Source organism: Elephas maximus, chromosome 4 (genome assembly GCF_024166365.1).
Source record: "Elephas maximus indicus isolate mEleMax1 chromosome 4, mEleMax1 primary haplotype, whole genome shotgun sequence".
Taxonomy (NCBI): Eukaryota; Metazoa; Chordata; class Mammalia; order Proboscidea; family Elephantidae; genus Elephas; species Elephas maximus.
The window spans coordinates 54,747,254-54,769,015 of NC_064822.1; the positions used below are offsets into that span (position 1 = coordinate 54,747,254).

The following is a 21,762-nucleotide window of genomic DNA, read 5'->3' on the forward strand; positions in this document are numbered from 1 at the left end:
TTCCCACAGAATGGAAAGTGAAACTCAGCCCGAGGCTGGCCGCGCGGGCCCGGATTCTGGCCGAAAGTGAGGGGCGAGAGTGGCGTCGCAGGTGAACACCGGAGACGAGTCATCAGTGCGTATCTGGTACATCTGTGTTGTGTGTTTTAGCGTGTAAAGATGTGTACTATGTTTTGAATACTTGCCGTTTGTCGACAATTCCAAGAATAGATGCCTCTTCTGCCATCGTAAGATCTATGCAATTGGGATGAATCTTACAATCGTTTGGCATTTCATAGGATAAATGGCAGCGTATCTTTCTTTCTTAATGCTATAATATAATTTCTTAAATTGTGTATCTTAAAACCGGTGGCTTGTAGAATCAGTGAAATAGGCCACATATGTGTAAAGTCCTTATCCTGTTTCTCTCTTGCTCTGCAGGAGCCCACAGAGGTGGGTCCACATGGTGAGTGGTGGAGCAAAAGGGGGAAAAAAAGTGGATTTTGGATCGAAAGTTGGAGCTATTCTTGTGGATTCATGATTCTCAATAGGTATATAGAGATAAATGCAGAGGTGAACATGTAACTTATAATGAGAACGCCTAACATTTACTGGTGACCTGCGAAATGCCAGGCTCTCTACGAAACTCTAAACCTACCTTAATCTATACAACAGCCTCTTGATGTAGGCCCTATTTTTATTCCAATTTTATAAGAAAGAATATTAAATTTTAAAGAGGTTAAATGACTTGCCCAAGGTCATGCAAGATTGTAAGCGGTGGGCCAAGATTCCAAAAGGGATTTGACTCCCGAACCACTGTTTACACCTCTGATTTCACTCCTTAATAGAAAATGAGAGATCTGTGTCATTAGGAGCTCTCCAGATGGGCATGCAGATACATATAAGGCTAAAGAATCTGTGGCACGCACACATGAAAGGCTTGTTACCTCTGTAGAGATGTAGTTCAGGCATGTAGACTCTTGGGGTGGGGGTGGCAGGATTATCTGCCAGGGCCTCTGTCTAGCTCAAGAGGGGCTCTGATTCCGGCTACTGAACATTGGTAAATTCGTGCAGGAAAGTGAAGTGACATCTCCTCACAAGTGCTTATCCTTTCTGAAATCCATACACACAGCACAGGCCAAATGTGAGGGTGAGAGGATGGCTGCAGGGATGAGAGGCCTCAGAAACCCAAAGCTGCCAGAACCTCACTAAGGTGTCAGCACAGTCTGCAGAAAAGTACATAATCTGTTCAAAATATAATGACATAGAGATAGGCAAATGTGTCCATAATGTGTGTGGCTGCATGTGTGTTAAAATCATGAGCACAAGCACATACATACATGCTATACACATATATCTGTGTGAGTGCATGTATACCCTGTCACATACACTAAAGCTCCCCCTTCCTTGCCGTCTGAAGAGAAGGCAGTATAATGTACAGGGCATAGCACGGCGTATCCTCTCTGGAATGCTGGTTGGGAGTACACAGCATGGTATTTACACAGTACACAACAGTGTACATAGAGTAGGTCACTGTTATGGATTGAACTGTGTCCCCAAACGTGTTGTGAATCCTAATTTCTATGGCTGTAGTTATAATCCCATTTGGGAATGGGTTGTCTTTGTTCTGTTAATGAGACAGGATTAGTGTAGGTGTGTCTTGAGTCAATCTCTTTTGAGATATAAAAGAGCTTAAACAAGGAAGCAAGAGAAACAGATGGGGGAAGGGAGATGCCAAGCCACGTAGAAAGATTGAGCAGAAGCTCAGTAGAGCCGAGGGCCTTCTCCTATAGAGAGAAAGCCTTCTTCTAGGACCGGCACTCTGAATTTGGACTTTTAGCCTCCAAAATTGTGAAAAAACAAATTTCTGTTTGTTAAAGCCACCCACTTGTGGTATTTCTAGACTGTATTTCTATATAGTCCTCAGTATATTTGCTGACGGATGAATTTCTTTAACCAATTTAATGTAATTGTTAAAAGCCTTCTTGATAAACCAAAAAACAAACCCATTGCCCTTGAATCGATTCCGACTCCTAGCGATCCTATAGGACAGAGTAGAACTGCCCCATAGGGTTTCCAAGGCTGTAAATCTTTACAGAAGCCAACTGCCACATCTTTCTCCAATGGAGCAGCTCGTGGGTTTGAACTGCCAAACTTTCAGATAGCAGCCAAGTGCATAATCACTGTACCAGCAGGAACCTCTAAAACTCAGGTGGGGGGCATGGGAAGAGGATGTTGCAAAATTTTATGCAGTTTGCTAAATACTTCAAGTCAGTAAAATTCAAAGGAACAAGTTGTATTTGTTCTCAGTGATTCCTGTTGTTGTTAGTTGCCGTCCAGCCGCTCCAAATGGTGACGTTATATGTAACAGAACTAAGCATTGCCTGGTCCTGAGCCATGTTAATGATCCTTGGTATGTTTGAGCTCACTGTTGCAGCTAATGTATCGATCCATCCCACTGAGGGTTTCTCTTTCATTCTCTGCCCCTCTACTTTACCAAACATGATGTTCTTCAGTGATTATTAGCATATGGCTATTTCTAATGAATCAATTCATTCTATTTAAATCTTGGTAGTGCCGTGGAGAAAATTAATTGGCATTGCAGCCCCAGTTCAGAATGGGCAAGGGTCAACCTTGGGCTTTAGACTGGACTACATAATGTGAGGGTCCATTACAATTATTATGGGGCGCTTCCTCTTCCCCTTACCTTTGCTTACCTTACAGAACCATTCAGTGCTAAAGCCATTTATTTAATGGGTCAAGCAAAATAAATGTCCACACCGTAGGGTTCCCCAGTGGCCCAGAGCAGAGTGTTAGCGAGCAAGCAAGGTAAGAAGTGCATCTACATGGAAGGGCTGCCTGAGCAGGGTTTTTGGGCCCCAAACAGGTTACAGAGGGTGTCCACATGTGGTGGTAATGGTGAGTAGTCAGAGACAAAGCTTTATGAGGGCTTAAAAAGGTGCCCACACGGGAAGGCAGCCCAGCACAGGGTATTGGAGCCTGAGCAAGGTAAGGAGAACATCCAAATGAGGGTTAGGGGACAGAAGTCTGAGTACGGTGTCAGAGCCCAAGCAGGGTGAGAAGGGCATCCAAGTAGGAGGGCTGCCTAGCATTGGCTATCAGAACCTAAATGAGATGAGGAGAGTGTCCATGTAAGGGGCAGAATGGCCTGGGGTGTCAGAGCCAAAGTGGTTTGAGGAGGGCTTCTATGTGGCAGGTGGTATAGTGTTTGGTGTTGGTGCATAGGCAGGGTGAGGAGGACATCCGTGGAGGGGAGGTGGGGGGAGTAGAGGTGAGAGACTGGTCATGTACAGAGGGATTGATCAAATAGGCAAATATATTAAGGATAATTGGAGCTAGGTTTATCACTGTTGGGAAACCCTCGTGGCATAGCGGTTGAGAGCTACAGCTGCTAACCAGAAGGTCAGCAGTTCGAATCCACCAGGCGCTCCTTGGAAACCCTATGGGGCAGTTCTACTCTGTCCTGTAGGGTCACTATGAGTCAGAATCGACTCAACAGCAACAGGTTTTTTTTTAATGGGTTTTATCACTGTCAGAGAGGGATTTACAAATATAGACAGGGAAAATGAGCCCTGTGTTGGGCTGAAAATTGGAGCTATTCGTGTGGATCCGTGATTTTCAGTAGGCATATAAAGAAATACAGAGGTAAGCATGTATATACATACATATATTCCCTAGGTCTGTTCATTGAGAGGTCTTGGGAACAATGACATCCCAATAGCAGTGAGCACATCCAATACCCGGATCTTGCCTTCTAATTAACCATTCTCTAGTAAAAGGAAAGGAATTCCGGGCTGGTACAAACTAACCCAACCCCAGTGCCGTCGAGTCAATTCCGACGGACTCATAGCGACCCTATAGGACAAACTACTGACCAAAAAGTTGATGGTTTGAACCCACCAAGAGGCACCTCAGGAGACAGACCTGGTGACCTGCTTCTGGAAGATCGCAGCCTTGAAAACCCTATGTGGCAGTTCTATTCTGCTCATATGGGGTTGCCACGACTTGGAGTCAGTGGCAACTAACAGCACAACAGTAAAAGGAGCCAGAGTTGCTAAGAGAGATGGCTGTTTCCAAGGTTAGGAAAGGGAAAGTACAAGATGAGCCTAAAACATCTTGTTCTATCAGAAAAGAAGGAAATGCTCAAAGCGTGATAAGGGTGCATCAAAAATACCCAGAAGCCAGCTTGAAAGGGCTCCCAGTGGCCAAATCCAGAACAATTTAAGCATCAAAATAAATAATGATATTAAAATCAGGAGATTATAATTCATTAAGTAAATCAGGAAAACATATTTAAAAAAAAAAAAACCCATTGCCATCAAGTTAATTCCAACTCATAGCAACTCTGTAGGACCGATTGCCCCACAGAGTTTCCAAGGAGGGCCTGGTGGGTTTGAACTGCCTATATTCTGGTTAGGAGACGTCGCTCTTAACCACTGTACCTCCAGGGATTCCTGGGAAAACATAGTCCCTAACAATACGAATAATTGAATAAATTGAAAGTTTGAGGAGGAATAGAATATTTGCAGTTTCAAAGTACTTTCCTGCAAAATCCATGTTAATTACAAAGGGGAGAAGAGCACCTTCACAGTGGCAGACGCTGCCTTAATCACGTAATCAAAGGGGCCATCATCAGTGATAATACAAACTGAAACCCTTCCTGAGAGGACACAATGAAAAGAACATAGCATCGCTTCTGTGATATTCCTATCGAAGAAGCATAACCTGAGTCCAGTCATGAATCTGACCAACTCAGACTGAGGAACTGTCGGCTGGTCTGTAATGTTCAAAAGTGCCCAGGTCATGAAAGTCAAAGAAAGGGTAAGGAATTGTTCCAGACTGATGGAAATCAAAGAGATGATAACTAAATGCAACAGTAGTAGATTCTGAACTGTATTCTTTGCTCTAAACGATAATATTAGGACAGTTAGTGAAACTTAAATGGGGTCTGAAGGTTAAAAAAAAATTTTTTTTTTTTTTTTTTTTTTAGATGGTAGTAATTTAACACGAAAACTACTGGGGGTAATGACATGTTGGAAACTTACTCTCAAATCATTCAAGAAAAAAGTTTTTGTGCTGTACTTGCAGCTTTTCTGCAAGTTTGATATTGTTTTACATTTCTTTAATGTAAAAAAAAATATTATGGATGCTTTTTATCTGGAGATCATTTACAAAAGTATGCTAGTTGAACACATTGGTTAAAAAGGTTTTCAACACCATGCATCAAAGAGTTTAAATTGAAACTGCATAAACTTTGTTTCAAAACAAAGCTTGGGCCCTGAAGTATTTTCTGCAGCTTGCACAATATTTCTGCTTATTTAGGATAGTTTCAATGTCACTCGAACTCTCACTGGCTGAATTTCTTACTCTTTTTTTCTTTTTTAAATTTGAAGTGTGGAGCAAGAAGCTACACTTGACTGCCTCACTTGAAAATTCTGCCTAAAAACTCAGTCACAAAGATGTCTGGCTGACTTTATGGAATAATCTAGTTCTCCTTCACAGTGAAAAGCTACTTCAGGAAAAAGCTGTTCCAAAGTGAGGAACAGTTTATAGAAACTGATGCTAATTTTTGTACAGGGGAAAGGGCACGTTTTATTGCATGGGGTAATGGCAAGAACAAAAAGAATTATTAATAAAATATTTGTGCTTATTTACAAAGTTCATTTCTCTATAGACACATATGGCTTCATGTGATTTGTCTTTCATTCCTTCTCCACAAGTCTCTCCTGCTTATTTTCCCCTCTGCATTTTGTCAAGATAAGTTTTTTTTTAATTCTACTATATATTTGTATACTGCCAAAAATAAACAATAAATTGGCTTTTAAGGTCTGTAAATTGAATCCCCATCACAGTATTCTTTTGGGTAAATACATTCTCCTAAGAAGGAGAGAGTTTTGATAAGTTGAAGCAGCAAAAAGAACTCTAAGTTTCATTTTCCTGGCGTTGGCTTCAAGATGTAACTACCTTCTCAGTCATTCTTCAGGACGTGACTACATTCTCAGTCATTCTCTGTCCTCTGCAATTTGTTGCTGTAAAGAAGGATTTTTTTTTTTTTATGATTTTTTTATCTTGGAATATAAACTTTAAACATACAGAAAAGTTAAAAGTACATTACAATGACCTCATATACTCTTCATTCGTTATTAACATTTTGACACAATTGTTTGTGACAAAAATTTTTCGTTTATTGCTTTTCTGCCTCATACATGCATGTATGCATGCGTGCACGCACACACACACACCCCTACCTCTGTGTATATATATTAAATTTTTTTTTTGCTGGACTCTCTGAGAGTAAATTATAGAGATCAAGATTCTGCAGCCCTAAAATAGTCTATATGTATCTCAGTACAATTATTACCAAATTCAGGAAATTTAATATTAATGCAACTATCGTTATCTACATACTTTGAGAACCACATCAGACAATGTACACAGAGTTCCCACAACCAGCTTCTCCCACTCTAGCATCTTACATTAGTACGGCACATTTGTGACAACAATTCATGAACCAGTACTGATACCTTATTATTAACTAAAGTCTGTATTCAGATTTCCTTGGTCTTGACCTAATGTCCTTTTTCTGTTCCAGGATCCCATCCAGGACACTACATTACAGTTAGTCCTCTTGTTTCCTTAGACTGCTCTTTGCTGTGACAGTTTCTCAGACTTTGCTTGACAGTTTTGTGGGGTACTGGTCAGGTATTTTGTAGGGTGTCTGGAATTTGTCTGATGTTTTTCTCGTGATTACTGGAGCTATGCATTTTTGAGAGGAAGACCACAGAGATAAAGGTGGTGTTCTCATCACATCACATCACTAATAAGCGTGCACAGTGTCAAGACTTGCTGTTGATGTTAATTGGGTCACGTGGCTAAGGTAGTGTTTTTCGGATTTCTCCACCATAAAATTCCTCTTTTTTTTCCATGCCGTACTCTTTGGAAGAAAGTAACATGTACAGCCCATATTAAAGGAATGGGATGTTATGCTCCATCTCCTTGAGTTGAGGGCAGAGTAGTTTACATAAATTATTTGGAACTCTTCTGCAGGGGAGATTTGTCTGTTCTCTCCAATTTATTTATTTATCCAATCAATATTTGTATCAATATGAACTCATGGATATTTATATTATACTTTGGGTTTAATCTAATACTTTTTTTTTACTTTGTTGCTCAAATTGTCTCAGCTTCGGCCCTTGAGTGCTCTTTCAATTGGCTCCTGTCCCTTTTACATAGCTCTATTTTTTTTTTTTATCATTGTTTATCATTGTTGTGGAAACCCTAGGGGCATAGTGGTTAAGTGCTGCAGCTGTTAACCAAAAGGTTGGCAGTTCAAATCCACCAGGTGCTCCTTGGAAACTCTGTGGGGCAGTTCTGCTCTGTCCTATAGGGTCGCTATGAGTCGGACTTGACGGCAACAGGGTTTTGTTTTTTTTTTGTTTCTTTTTGTTATCATTGTTGTATTTTTGAAGCACTTCATTGCTTTCTGAATCCAGTGAGCTTATTATTTTATTTTTCATTTCTAAAATTTCCACTTGGTTTTTCTTTATATCTTATTTTTTGCTGCGACTTTCCATTTTTAAAATTCGTTTCAATCATATAGAAGCATTTTTGTGAGACTGCTTAAAACACTCATCAGATAATTCTAATATCTGTATCATTTTGGTTTTGGTCCTCCTACATTTATTAGTTGGCATTCTACAAAAAAGAGCTTTTTCTTCTGCTCTCCTCTTTTTCTTTCTTAGTATCACCATGGACTCAAGGATTCTTTTTTAACTCAATGAGTTTTAACCCCTTCCTGTCATGAATTTTGATACTCAGTTTGGCCAGTAGGACATGTTCCCCACCGCTTTTTGGGCATGCCCTTCCCTTCTGACACAAAGTATTCCAAGTTCGTCCTGTAGCTTTCCTGCTTCGGCCCTGAAATTGTCCATTTCTCCAAGAAGACGTGGTTCCTTTTAAAGGGGAATGGTTTTTAGAAACCAAGAACTCTCATTACTACCAAGGTGTCATTGTTTCTAGTTCATTTCAATGGACAGAGCTGAGAAATAGATTCTTATTAGAAAAAAAAAATGCATTCATTCTGATACCTCCAATTCCAATCCAATACTACAGGGTTATTCCTTGCTTTATTCCATCCCATACTTATAGCTCCATACTTCCCCAGTGGGCACCTTAGCTCAATCTGACAATATATACACACACTTGATAATAGCTACACCTATACTACCAACAGCAAACCTACTAAATAAAGTTCAAGATTTCTTTGTGATTCTTTCTGTAAAAGAACTGTGTTTGAAATTACTTGGATTAGATTTTTTTCCGAAGTGGTTATGCTACCCATTTTATATACAATTTTTTGTGTGTGATGTGATTTCGTGGTTTCTCCTCCCTGATCCTTATTCTTTGTTGTTGTTTTGTTTTGTTTTGTTTTTGCATATTTTTGAATATGTCAAACATTAACATGATTCCATAAGTCAAACCAAAAAAAACAAACCCGTTGCCATTGAGTCAATTCCAACTCATGTCAACCCTGTAGGACAGAGTAGAACTTCCCCATAGGGTTTTCAAGGCTGTAAATCTTTAGGGAAGCAGACTCCCACATCTTTCTCCCGTGGAGCAGCTGGTGAGTTCGAACCACCAACCTTCCGCTTAGCAGTCGAGTGCTTAACCACTGCACCACCAGGGAACCTCTATAAGTCAAACTATACAAAAAGGCATATAGTTTGCTTGTTACTACTTTGTTATTGCTGATCAGGAATGGGAGCTCAGTTTCCCCACTAGGTCTCCACTGACTCTTTGGGGGAGGAGCAGCTCATTTCCACTAAGTCTCTACCAAAGCCAGGCTCTTCCTTGGAGACACCTATGGAACCTGGTGCAGGAATGAGGTCACAATGGACAGCAGGCCTGGGCATTTCTTTTTTAACATCATGATCTCCTTCAAAGAGGAGCAAGAGAGTGTGATCTCCCTGAAAATAATCCTCTAGGAGGGATTGGCATCACTTCTTGCCTGATCTTCCATTTTATTCAGTTATTCTCAGGACTTCCAAGGAATATAGAATAGAAACATTTAAGGAAAGACAGCAGCTAAAGAGGTGTGTATTTCATGCATAGGGACCTACTATGGGCCCACCCCTGTGTAATCTACTAGCAGTTTAAGAGCAGCCTTTGGTTATTCCTAAAATCCTACCAGAGCCACCAACTTCAGGGAAAAGATGCATTAGCTCATCCTCCCTTTTGTAAATGATGCTTCTCCTCATTCCTCCTTTTATGAGGCAACAGTTGGGACCTGGCACAAAAGCCAAGGGATAAAAACAGTGTACGGTAGATGACAGAATGGAATTGGTAGGCCCTGCTATCTGAGCTCCACTTCTTAGCATCTCCAGCACTTTGGATTCTCTATGCCTGTTTCTTCATCTATAAAATGAGCAGAATATTCATTTTGAAACTGTTGGGAAGATTCAAGATAAAACATATAAAGCACCTAACAGTGTAGATAAACCACCTAGCTCGTAATAGATGCCCTGCTTAAAATCCTCCCAAGGGTTCTCTTCACTTAAACAAAAGGTCTAAACTCCTTACCATGGTCTATATGGGTGGAAATGCTCTAGCCTCTGCCTAACTCTTGGGTCTCATCTCTTCGTCTCTCACCATCTTGCAGCACACTGAGCTCCTTTCTGTTCTGCAGATGCTCCAAACTTGTTCCCACATCTGTGCTTTTGCATTTGCTCTTCACTATGCCCAGAATCCGCTGACTCCAAGCTTCACGTGATGACTCTTTCCTGCCATTCAGGTCTCTGCGAGGCCTTCCCTCACCCCAGCCACTTTGGTTCTTCATTGGTTTTTCCCTTCCTATCATTTACTACCTGAAATGATCTTTGTTGCATTTACAAGGGCAGGAAATTTGTCTGTCTTATTTATCACCACCTCTCTAGCTCTCAGAACAACGCCTAGCACATAGGGCATACTCAAATAATTGATGAATGAATGAACATGTGATAAGTCTAGATGGTGCCTGGGCCATGCCACAGACCCATTAATGTGAACTTCTGCTAACTCCCTGCCCAGAATCTTCCCAATACCCAGATCTTCCCTTTCCCAAAGTATTCTACCGTGCTCCAGTCAGCAGGCTGTGTTTGGGGTTTGGCCCAGCCCATGCAGGAATTAAAACTCCTGATTAGGCCTCCTCACAAGTATAACTTGTCTTCACTCTAACCCAGAGACGGTGACCCTCTTTCTTTTTTGGTGGCACAAAGCTGCTATAACCAAGGAAGGGTATGGCAGAGTTCAGCCTCCAGCCTCCATTTTTGGCCCAGGCACTCCTCTTATGCAAGACAGAAGTCAGCCTGACTTTGGGAGTATGGTCTGTTACTCTTGAAATGGTTGAGTATACTTGACAGGAACAGCATAAATAAAGAGATACAGCCATGGGGAACATGTATATTTAAAATTCCTCCCCTTCATTTTCTTCTTCAAATGAATCAGTCCCCACTTCTTCATAATCCTTCTCAAGGGCAGCCAGGTCCTCCCTGGCCTCAGAAAATTCCCCTTCTTCCATTCCCTCTCCAACATACCAATGCACAAAGGCTCGCTTGGCATACATGAGGTCAAACTTGTGGTCCAGACGGGCCCAGGCCTCTGCAATCGCCGTGGTGTTGCTTAGCATGCAGACAGCCCGCTGGACTTTGGCCAGGTCCCCTCCTGGCACCACAGTGGGTGGCTGGTAGTTGATGCCCACCTGAAGAGAAAGAGGAGGCACAATAGAGGAAGATGCAAGTCAGTCAGAGGATAGCTGGGTTGCAGCTCCTCAAGCCCGGGCATCTTGGTCCCAGTGGTGTGGTACAAGACAGGGTCAACAGTGTGGATTGGGACTACAGGACAGGTGAAAAGAGGGAATCAGGAGGTTAGGGAATCAGGCAGGTAAAGAGAGGTGAGTGTCGAAAGAAAAGTACAAGTCAGTGGGGTTGGGTTCAAGCAAATTTAAGGGACGGGCTGGAGAATTGAAAAGCTGGGGAAGAAAAAGAGGAGAATATGACTGGTAATGGGTGGACATGTTAGTGGGATGCTTCAAGTAGACAAGTTACGGTAATGAATGATATTACTATTAAGGGGGAAGTGTACAGTATATGTTTATGTCGAAAAGGAAAATAGATGCTGTTTCAGGCAAATTAGTTTCTAGACTTGAAGTGATCGTAACGTTTATTCTTTCCCAGGGGATCATTTGAAGTTCCTCTTAGCTACACTGCCAATAAATGTAGGGAAGTTCCTCTGCCGAGGGTGAAGGGTTATTTAAAATGTCCTGGGGGTATTCCAAAGCCATGAATGATTCAATAGGTTCTGGGGATTATATTAATGTTAACCAGGCCCTATGTCTCTGAGGAACGGGACTTCTTGAAAGAAAAAGAGTCTTATTGAAAATTTGTTAAAGGTCTTGCCTAAACTAGCCAGCTTCCCAAATTCTGGCAGCATAGCTGGGTCCCCCAGGCTAACCCCAGCCTAGTCCAACAGTGGAGCTCTATCCTAGAACTCTCCTTCCTACCCACAAAAATATCCGAAACACAAGCCAACCCCAGGAATGGTAGGATACCAGAAGAAGTCTAGGGTAACAAAGTATGATATTATTTATGGGACACTGAGAACCAGGGTGCTGCCCAAAAATACCTCTCCTACCCAAGCCACTATGTTTTAATTGCCAGTATCTTAAATTCACAGCTTTAAAATGCACATTCTCTTGAATGGATGAGATGAGCAGCAGGCAGTAGAGCAAAGGCTCAGACAATAGGACCATCTTAGTGGAGGAGGGTGATGCTGAGAAAGAGGCAAAGGGCTGAGAAAAAGAAGGGCAATGAATATAAACATTGCCACATCATACATTTTGCTAGATTTGGCCCTGACTAGCATAAACCCTGTGCCTAGAGCCAATTTTCCTCTCTTCCGAACAGTAACATCCTTTGACCTGAGTCAAGTGGGGACAAACATCCTTGAGGAGGTTGCATGAAGATGAAGTTCAGCAACATCCACCCCCCATGGCGTGTGCTTTTCTAAAATGCAGCCAAAGATGCTACCAAAAACCAAACCCAGTGCTGTTGAGTCAATTCTGACTCATAGCGACGTTATAGGACAGAGTAGAACTGCCCCACAGAGTTTCCAAGGAGCGCCTGGCAGATTCAAACTGCCACCCCTTTGGTTAGCAGCCATAGCACTTAACCACTATGCCACCAGGGTTTCCCCAAAGATGCTAGCACTTTATTTCTATTTTATTTATTTCTCTTTCTGGCCATGACTCCAGAGCTTCAGCTTAAAAAAGAAGACTTCTGTTTTTTGTCAGTTTTCACCACCACATTCATAAGTCTCTCATTTTTCTCTTCTTTTCCCCCTATACATTCTCCTACTAGGTTATTTTGTTGTTTGTTTTCATTCTAAAAAAAATGGTTTTAAAAAAACACCTTGACTATTTTTGCAAGAATGACCAGAAATGTTTAAGTGTCTATCTTCTCCCTAAGTTGTCTCTCACCTTGAAGCCTGTGGGACACCAATCTACAAACTGGATGGTCCTCTTGGTCTTGATGGCGGCAATAGCGACATTCACATCCTTGGGCACCACGTCTCCCCGGTAGAGCATGCAGCAGGCCATGTACTTGCCATGTCTCGGGTCACACTTCACCATCTGGCTGTTGGGCTCAAAGCAGGAGCTGGTTATCTCAGCTACAGAGAGCTGTTCATGATAGGCTTTCTCAGCAGAGATGATAGGTGCATAGGTGACCAGTGGGAAATGGATGCGGGGGTAGGGCACCAGGTTGGTCTGGAACTCAGTGAGGTCCACATTGAGGGCCCCATCAAAGCGGAGAGAGGCAGTAATGGAGGACACAATCTGGCTGATTAGGCGGTTGAGGTTGGTGTAGGTAGGGCGCTCGATGTCTAGGTTCCTGCGGCAGATGTCATAGATGGCTTCATTGTCCACCATGAAAGCACAATCTGAATGTTCCAGTGTGGTATGGGTGGTCAGGATGGAGTTGTAGGGCTCTACCACTGCAGTGGACACCTGTGGGGCCGGGTAGATAGCAAACTCTAGCTTGGACTTCTTGCCATAATCTAGGGAGAGGCGTTCCATCAGCAGAGAAGTAAAGCCGGAGCCAGTGCCCCCACCAAAACTGTGGAAGATCAGGAAGCCTTGCAACCCAGAGCAGGCATCTGTCTGGGGAAAGTAGGACATGAGACGAAAGCATGAAGACAAACAAGTTTCTGGGAATAGCCCCACATGGACAAAGCCAAGCAACCCACTCTGTCTGCCCCACCCCATCCCTCAACATTTTTATGTGGGTGAAATAAACACAACCTTGAAGGAATAAGAAAACACAGGAGTTGCACTGATCTTGGGGGGACTAGCTAAATATGGGTTAGATATGACATGCATACAATTGCACATGACATACAATGTATACATGCCTCTAGGTATATGAGGAGCCCCAGTGGCATAGCGGTTAAGAGCTCGGCTGCTAACCAAAAGGTTGGCAGTTCAAATCCACCAGCTACTCCTTGGAAACCCTATGGGGCAGTTCTACTCTCTCCTACAGGGTTGCTATGAGTCAGAAGTGAGTCTACAGCAACAGGTTTGGTTTTTTGGTTCTTAGGTGCACGAAGGTTTTAGCGCAGTGGCTTGGTTAAACCAGGAGTGAGTTTGAGAACCATGGTGGTTAATGCCTTTGTTCCTTGAGAGACCCCTCCACAGTTCTCCCACCCTTGTTTGTTGATTTCGTAGGAACTGCTGACTGACCTCCACATCTCAGTCCAACCTTGGGAGGTGGCTTGGGGTACCAATCTCAGGAAATGCAAAGGAGGTTGGAGAACCTGAGTTTTAATCTCAATTTTCCATTTCCCAGTTGTGAAAACTCAAGGAGGTTATTGAACTTCTCCAACCCTTCGTTTTTTCTTGGTCCAATGGCGATAATAAAGAGACTCATCTCATAGGGTTCTTGTGACAATTAATTGAGAAACATAATGCACTGAGCAAGGACCTGACATTTTAGTCCTTACATGTAGTAAGTACTGACAGAATTCATAGAATTACAGAATTTTCACACTGGGTAGGATCTGTGATTATCCAATTCAAAGGTTCTAAACTTTTGGGGATCACAGACCGCTTGTGGACTGATAACCTCTATGACCCCTTCTCTACACAGGGAAAGCGAACATATACATAAATTTGGAATCCTTGGCTCCCAGGTAAAGTACTCCTGATCAAGACCAGTCCCTTCCATGTAACAGGTAAGTGGGGGCCTAAATAAAGTGACCCGCCCTACAACTCAGAGCTTTGTAGTCAGACTAACCTGGTTCAAAATCCTAACTCTGACCTTCTAGCTATATAACCCAGGCTACGTTATTGAACCACTTTGGCCCTCAATTTCTTTATCGTAAAATACAGAGAAAAAAACTCCTTCATGTCATTTTTACTGGGATTAAATGAAGGGATGTATTTAATGCCTGACATTTGTAAGTATTCAACATATCAGCTCTCTTCTCCTTAACTTACAAATTAAATGCTTTGTTGACCTATGCTGCCTTCCTTATATTTGGAACCTTCCCCAGATCAACCTATATAAAAAAAAAAATTAAGGCACTATCCCTGTGAATGCTTCTTACAAAACATAAGCAGAAATTCCCAGTCCGTAGGGAATCTTGTGCCAGAGGTCACAGCTGGTTCAGAGAGTTGTGAGGCCAAACCTGTTGGCTCCTTCCTGACCCACGAGTCCCCTGCCCTTTTTGACACTTACCAGCTTCCGTATGCGGTCCAGCACCAGGTCAATGCTCTCCTTGCCCACTGTATAGTGGCCCCGGGCATAGTTGTTAGCTGCATCTTCCTTTCCTGTGATCAGTTGCTCTGGATGGAAGAGCTGGCGGTAGGTTCCTGCCCGAACCTCATCTGCCAAGAGAGGGGGACCCTCAGGTCTTACCACCTGGTTTCCAGGGGAGAAGCCTCCCTCCCCACTGGAATACCACATGACATGCTTCTTTATCTCCATTTCCCCCATCAGCAAAGCTCCACTGAGGTGAAATCAGAGACCCATTGTCATAAATCTTCAGAAGACTAAGAGATGTCCAGGATCACATAGGCACTAACAGAGCCAGAAGCCAGTGACTAGGGCAGGCATTGAGAAGCCAGGTGCTCTGTGGGCTGGAACTTCAGAAGACCTTAGGTTTACAAAGCTCACCAAATGCCAAGGTTGCCTGCCTCTTCCTCCTTTCACTTTGACCCCTCAAAGCTTCCCATTTTTTTTTCTTTCATGCTTCAAAGTTACCCTTAATACCAATAATTTAACCCAATTTTATATGTATAGAAGTGTTCTAGGGATAAGGAGAGAGATTCAGGGTGATCTGCCCAGATCCTACCCTCTCCCAGGAACTGGGACCTGCCTCCCCAAGGCGGCAGTAACATATGTCAGGCTTTAGGGAGATTTTGGAGTGACTCTGCAGCAAACTGCACTGCCAAGCTTCTAGAGGAACAGGAGCCCTAGATAGGCTGTCAAGGGGGTTCTGGACATGTGGGCCGCCAAGATGCTCCAGGCCCCAACTTTGTTGCCTCTTCAGAGTCCCTCCACTACCCCAGGGAAAGCATCCATTTGCACAGTGGCCCGGAAGGGCAACCTGCACTTTTTGGCTTTGTACAAAGCATCCAGGAGATGGTTAGTCATCCCTAGCAACTAGTGTTCTAATTACAGGCATTTTCCCAGACGTCTCTGTGGAACTTGTCCATTCCTTGCTTGGTGAGCCAGCCTTGAGGCTGAGGAAATCCTGATGTTGAGCTGAGGATTGACCCAGGGGTCAGATCCCAGGGGAAGTGGTGGGGAAGTGGGAGGGCTGGGGTGGGACAGCAAGAAACAACCAAACAAGTCGGAATTCCTCTGCTTCTCAAACTTCAAATGAGGTTCATTCTAGAACTACAGCAACCCCTAGCAGTGAGAGAACATGCCTGCTGTTATTCCATTTTGTGTGTAAGAGACTGCAAGGTTATACCAGGCCTGTGAGGACAAACTCCAGTTATTTTAGAATCAGAAACCTATGCTTTGGGCAAACTGACTGCTTGGGAGCTTCTTATAATTTCTAAAATTGTTTTGTTTGCCCTTAGTATTTAGTAAAAATCCTGACAGCTTCAGTCTTTCTCTGAGGGTCTCAGGGGTTTAAGTTAAGGGCATTTTGTTCTGTGTAGGTTAGAGATAATAGGGAGAGCAGAGATCCCTGATCCCTATTGTGAGATTCCCCAAGACTGTGGAGATCACAAAGCATTGACCAAAGTCAGAGAGCTCCAGTTGAACCACCCCCACCTTCCACTTAGAGATTCTGCTTCTTAGTTATCCTGGGCCAAAGCCTCTGCAGTTTCGTGTTATGTTTTCTGTGACGAGATTGATCCCATACTCACCCACGACAGTAGGCTCCAGGTCTACCATGACAGCTCGGGGCACATGCTTCCCATTGCCAGTCTCACTGAAAAAGGTGGTGAAGGAGTCGTCATCGTTGACCTTGCTGGCCTGGGCACCAAAGGTGCCGTCAGCCTGGATGCCATGTTCCAGGCAGAAGAGCTCCCAGCAGGCATTGCCGATCTGAACTCCTGCTTGACCCACGTGGACTGATATGCATTCCCGCTGTGGGAAGAGAGTGTGGAGTCAAGGTCAGAGAGTTCATGGCCCCCAGCCATGCCTGTGCCCTACATGCCTCACATCTGAGGACTTGTCTCTCCTTGGCTTTCAACTTCCAGGAAATTCATTCCTCTAGCCATGCTCCCACAGAACCAGGTGGTGTCTAAGTTTTCAGGTGTGTGGGTTCTATGGCATCTGGACCAAGACTTGGCTCCAAAGAAGACACAATTATTTTGTGGTTTCCTCTAAAGCTTGCTTTCCAGGGTTAATCATTTATTCCAGGAAAAGGAAAAAGCAGGCAGCTGCACAGGTGAAATAAAGGGCTAATTTCAAACCATAAGACTCCTGGCCGGAGTAAGAAGGTCAAAGGAAGAGTCAATGACAAAAGCAGAAATTTTAGGAATAATTCACTGCAACACACACCGTTGGCATTCATCTTCATGCCTGTTGTTGTTAGTTGCCATCAAGTTGATTTGAACTCATAGCAACCCAATGTGACTCAGTAGAACAGCCCCAGAGGGTTTTCTTGGCTGTAATCTTTATGAGAGCAGATTTCCAGGGTTTTTTCCCATGGAGTCTCTGGGTGGATTCAAACCACCAACCTTTCAGTTACCAGCCAAGCACTTAACCATGGCGCCACCAGGGCTCCTTTCTTCATGCCTAGACCCTAACTTCCCTAGACAACAGTGACACCATGTACACCGCGGTCTCAGAATATCAGAGCAGTTGAAGACTCATGGGAGGAATATGCTTTGCAAGCCTGTATAATGGATGTAGTTAGTGTTATAATTACAAATGTAGGAATAAGAAAGGATTGGTACGTCAGCACGGGAGAGTTGGGAGGATATAAACTGGGCTCTTCCCGAATTCTGAGAAACTGGAAGATCTTTGTGGACACCACAACCCTCCTCCTTGCCCATGTCAGGCTAAGTATTAAATAAAGCTGACCTTTAGAGTGTCCTTATCTCTGTGTTACTCTGGTGTGAGGCCACAATTACTTGATTGGTCCTAGTACTGACAGCTTAGGATGATGTGTGTGCGTGCACATGCGTGTGCACACCCACATATGAATAGTAATTTACCGTGAAGCTTTGCTGGGAAGATGGGATCACCACCCCCACCTGCACCCTCACCTCTGGGGAAGCAGTAGCCCACACAAGGTGGCTCTGTGCCCAGAGTGCCTGCCAGAACCCAGCAGGGAAGCACATGGCTGGTCTGTGGTTTCTATTCTTACCCATGACCTGACCTGGCATATTTCAGTTCCGTGTAGCCCAGGCCAGGAGCAGAGCCTCCAGAGGGCGTGGCTGGGAATGGAAGAAAAGAGAGCCCACGTCTGAGTCTGGGAATCCTGGGAACTTGGAGGTTGTCTAGGCACAGGTCAGCAGAAGTGTCAGAACCCGTAAGTCCCTAATTCAGTTTTATAATTGAGCACCTGTTCTGTACCTGCCTTCATACAAAGTGATACATAGCCCCTGCCTTGGGGGAGGATGAAATCAAAAGTCAAACAAGCTGCCCTCAAGTGGATACTGACTCATGGTGACCCCATGTGTTTCAAAGTAGAGCTGTACACCATTGGGTTTTCAATAGCTGTAATCTCTATGGAAGAAGCCCCGGTGGCACAGTGGTTAAGTGCTTTCTGCTAACTAAAAGGTTGGTGGTTCAAATCCACCAGTCACTCCACAGGAGAAAAGACATAGCAATCTGCTCCCATAAAGATTACAGCCTAGGAAACCCTATGGGGCAGTTCTACTCTGTCACATCAGATGGCTGTGGGTCAGAATTGACTCAGCGGCACACAACAACAACAGCCTTTATGAAAGTAGATCACCAGGCCTTTCACAGTTTTGCTGGGTGGAGTCAAACTGCCAGCTTTTTGGTTAGCAGCCAAGTGCCAAAAATTTGTGCCACCCAGGAATCTCCATGAGTCAGAATGGACTCAATGGCAATGGGTTTGGGTTTCTTTGGTGGCCAGGGAAGGGCTTCAAATCCTGCCTTCTTGATTAACTTGTTGTATGACCTTGTCTGAGTTGCTTAATCTGTCCTTAGCTGAAAATCAGGGTACCCCCTCATAGAGTGGTTGTGAGAATTAAATGAGATGTTGCATTTAAGGCACAAAGTACCTGGCACATAGTAAGTTGCTGATATATATTAGCCATAATTATTGTTGTTATCTTTACTATTACCATTTTTATTATGGTACTACTGTGTAGCTCTATCCTCCACCTGGAAGATGCACATGTGGAAAGTTAGAGACCTAGGGTCCTCAATCTTCTCACCTTCATTGTAGGGTCTAATTCTCTGCTTCCATCTTAGGACTCAATTCAGACCTAAGAAAAACAGTGTTCTACACCCAGGAACCACCCCACAACCAGCACATTACCAACCCAGACCACATCCACACAGCCAGCATGTAGCTGTATCTTTCTAGGGAGGCGTCCAAAGCTGAGGGGACATTGGAGAGGACTGGAAGGAGCCCAATCTCACATAGTCTACTTCTGGGTGATGGCATCCCCTGTGACCCTGACCCTCAGCCTTTTGAGCCTTGTCTCTGCACCACCACTACCAACCATCACCACACCCCAGCCACCCTCCAGCCCCATCTATGGTGCTTGGTCTCCAGTCTGCCCTCCCTTCCAGAATACTCTAACCTTTTCAGGGAAGATACACGACTACCTCAGAAGATCAAAGGTCATGAGAGGAAGAGTAAAGGATCTTGACGACCTGAGACCCATCAGCACAGTGATATCAATGTTTTTACTTTCTGTTGATGCTCCCCTGTAATCTCACACCAATAACCAATATGCCAGTCTTCACAAACTCTCTCACACACACACACACACACACACCTCAGGAGAAGCTTTTTTCCCCCCCATTAAACTTATTCACAAATGTAATTTGAAGTATAAAACAGACTCAGAAATTACTGGCTGACTCATAGGTGCTCCCCAAAACCAAAAGTGGTGACATGAATCAAAAGAAAAGGAAGACTTCTCAATACCATCCCCCATTAACAGGAACAGGAAAAGGGAGGTTCCAAGGTCTGGGGCAAGGAATGTACAAGGTGAGCGTGGAACTTCTTATAGTGCCTGAAAGCAAGGAAGCTAACAAGACTGAGATGATGTCACAGATCACAGAAACCAACTTGAAGAGGCTCCCATTGCAAAGATGAGACAATCTGAACATCAAAAATAATAATGACAGTATTTGACTGAAACAGAATGGACATATGAAAATCCACAAGTCCCTACAGTTATTAAAAAAGAGAACACCCAGAAGAAACTGCATTTGTCCTCATCCAAACAGCCCGGTGGATAAGGAAAAGCTCTTTTTTTTTTTTTTAACTGAGAACGTCAACTAATAGATGTAGGAAAAATGATACATTAAGAAATATTGCCTCTGCATCCCACTTTGAAATGTGGCGTCTGGGGTCTTAAATGCTAACAAGCGGCCATCTAAGATACATCAATTGGTCTCAACCCACCTGGAGCAAAGGAGAATGAAGAACACCAAGGCCACCTGACAACCAAGAGCCCAAGAGACAGAAAGGGCCACATGAACCAGAGACCTATATCATCCTGAGACCAGAAGAACTAGTTGGTGCCCGGCCACAATCGACAACTGCCCTGACAGGGAGCGCAACAGAGAACCCCTGAGGGAGCAGGAGATCAGTGGGATACAGACCCCAAATTGGCATAAAAAGACCATACTTAATGGTCTGACTGAGACCAGAGGAATCCCGGCAGTCGTGGTCCCCAAACCTTCTGTTGGCACAGGACAGGAACCATCCCCGAAGACAACTCATCAGACATAAAAGGGACTGGACAGTGGGTAGGTGAGAGATGCTGATGAAGAGTGAGCTAATTATATCAAGTGGTCACTTGAGACTGTGTTGGCATCTCCTGTCTGGAGGGGGGATGGGAGGATAGAGAGAGTTGGAAGCTGGCAAAATTGTCACGAAAGGAGAGACTGGAAGGGCTGACTCATTAGGGGGAGAGCAAGTGGGAGTACGGAGTAAGGTGTATATAAACTTGTATGTGACAGTCTGACTTGATTTGTAAACGTTCACTTGAAGCTCAATAAAAGTTAATAAAAAAAAAAAAGAAATATTGCCATATTACAAGGTCATAGATGCTCCATAGACGCATCCAAACTCCCTGAGGGACTGAATTACTGGGCTGAGGGCTGTGGGAACCATGGTCTCGAGGAACCTCTAACTCAATTGGCATAACATTTTCTAAAGAAAATATTCTACATTCTACTTTGGTGAGTAGCGTCTGGGGTCTTAAAACTTGTGAGTGTCCATCTAAGTTATTCCACTGGTCTCACTCCATTGGGAGCAAAGGAGAATGAAGAAAACTAAAGACACAAGGGAAAGATTAGTCCAAAAGACTGTCACAACTATCACAGCCTCCACCAGACCAAGTCCAGTACAACTGGATGGTGCCCTGCTACCACCACTGACTGCTCTGACAGGGATCACAATAGAGGGTCCTGGAGAAAATGGAGAACAAAATTCCAACTCACAAAAAAAGACCAGACTTACTGGCCTGATAGAGACCGGAATAACTTCAAGAGTATGGCCCCTGGTCACCCTTTTAGCTCAGTCACTCCTTGAGGTTCACTGTTCAGCCAAATATTAGACAGGCCCATAAAACAAAACAAAACTAAAGGGGCACACTAGCCCAGGAGCAAGGACTAGAAGGCAGGAGGGGACAGGAAAGCTGGTAATAGGGAACCCAAGGTCAAGAAGGGAAGTGTTGCTATGTCGTGTGGTTGGTAACCAATGTCACAAAACAATGTGTATGAATTGTTTAATGAGAAGCTATTTTGTTCTGTAAATCTTCATCTAAAGTACAATTTTTTAAAAAAGAAATATTGCCATATTATACTTTCTAATTAAATAATTGATTCGGGCAAGGATGCTAAAACCATTAAGTAAAAGGTTGATGGGGAACGGAATTCACATGGCATCGAAGAATCATTGTTCCTTGCTGGTCACAAGGGGGGAAGGTAACTATAATGGAAGCATCTGACTGTCACCAGCCTAATGCTATGATGGGAAGGGAGGATGTGGCAGTGTCTGTCCTGCAGCCCTTTGGAAGCATTATGCTCTCTTAAGAACCAATCTTTTTAA

General features: G+C 43.7%; 1 protein-coding gene and 1 long non-coding RNA gene across 3 annotated transcripts in view; one reads left to right on the forward strand and one right to left on the reverse strand.

Moving 5' to 3' along the window:
* Positions 1 to 21,762, forward strand: part of LOC126075026 (uncharacterized) — a 27,096-nt gene continuing 5,334 nt past the window's right edge. The window contains exons 1-2 of the long non-coding RNA XR_007517108.1: positions 1 to 115; positions 14,178 to 14,262. This is a non-coding gene — a long non-coding RNA (uncharacterized LOC126075026). The remainder of the gene's footprint in view (positions 116 to 14,177; positions 14,263 to 21,762) is intronic.
* LOC126075024 (tubulin alpha-8 chain) overlaps positions 5,943 to 21,762 on the reverse strand; it is a 22,800-nt gene continuing 6,980 nt past the window's right edge. Inside the window, exons 2-6 of one of the 2 annotated variants that reach the window (XM_049882090.1) lie at positions 16,412 to 16,634; positions 14,769 to 14,917; positions 12,512 to 13,192; positions 10,572 to 10,735; positions 5,943 to 6,029 (exon numbers count right to left, since the gene is read on the reverse strand). In XM_049882090.1, the coding sequence (XP_049738047.1) occupies positions 5,999 to 6,029; positions 10,572 to 10,735; positions 12,512 to 13,192; positions 14,769 to 14,917; positions 16,412 to 16,634 (1,248 nt within the window). In that variant the 3' untranslated portion in view covers positions 5,943 to 5,998. Of the gene's footprint in view, positions 6,030 to 10,412; positions 10,736 to 12,511; positions 13,193 to 14,768; positions 14,918 to 16,411; positions 16,635 to 21,762 lie in introns of those variants that run through there. The other variant, XM_049882089.1, reaches the window with a different exon arrangement.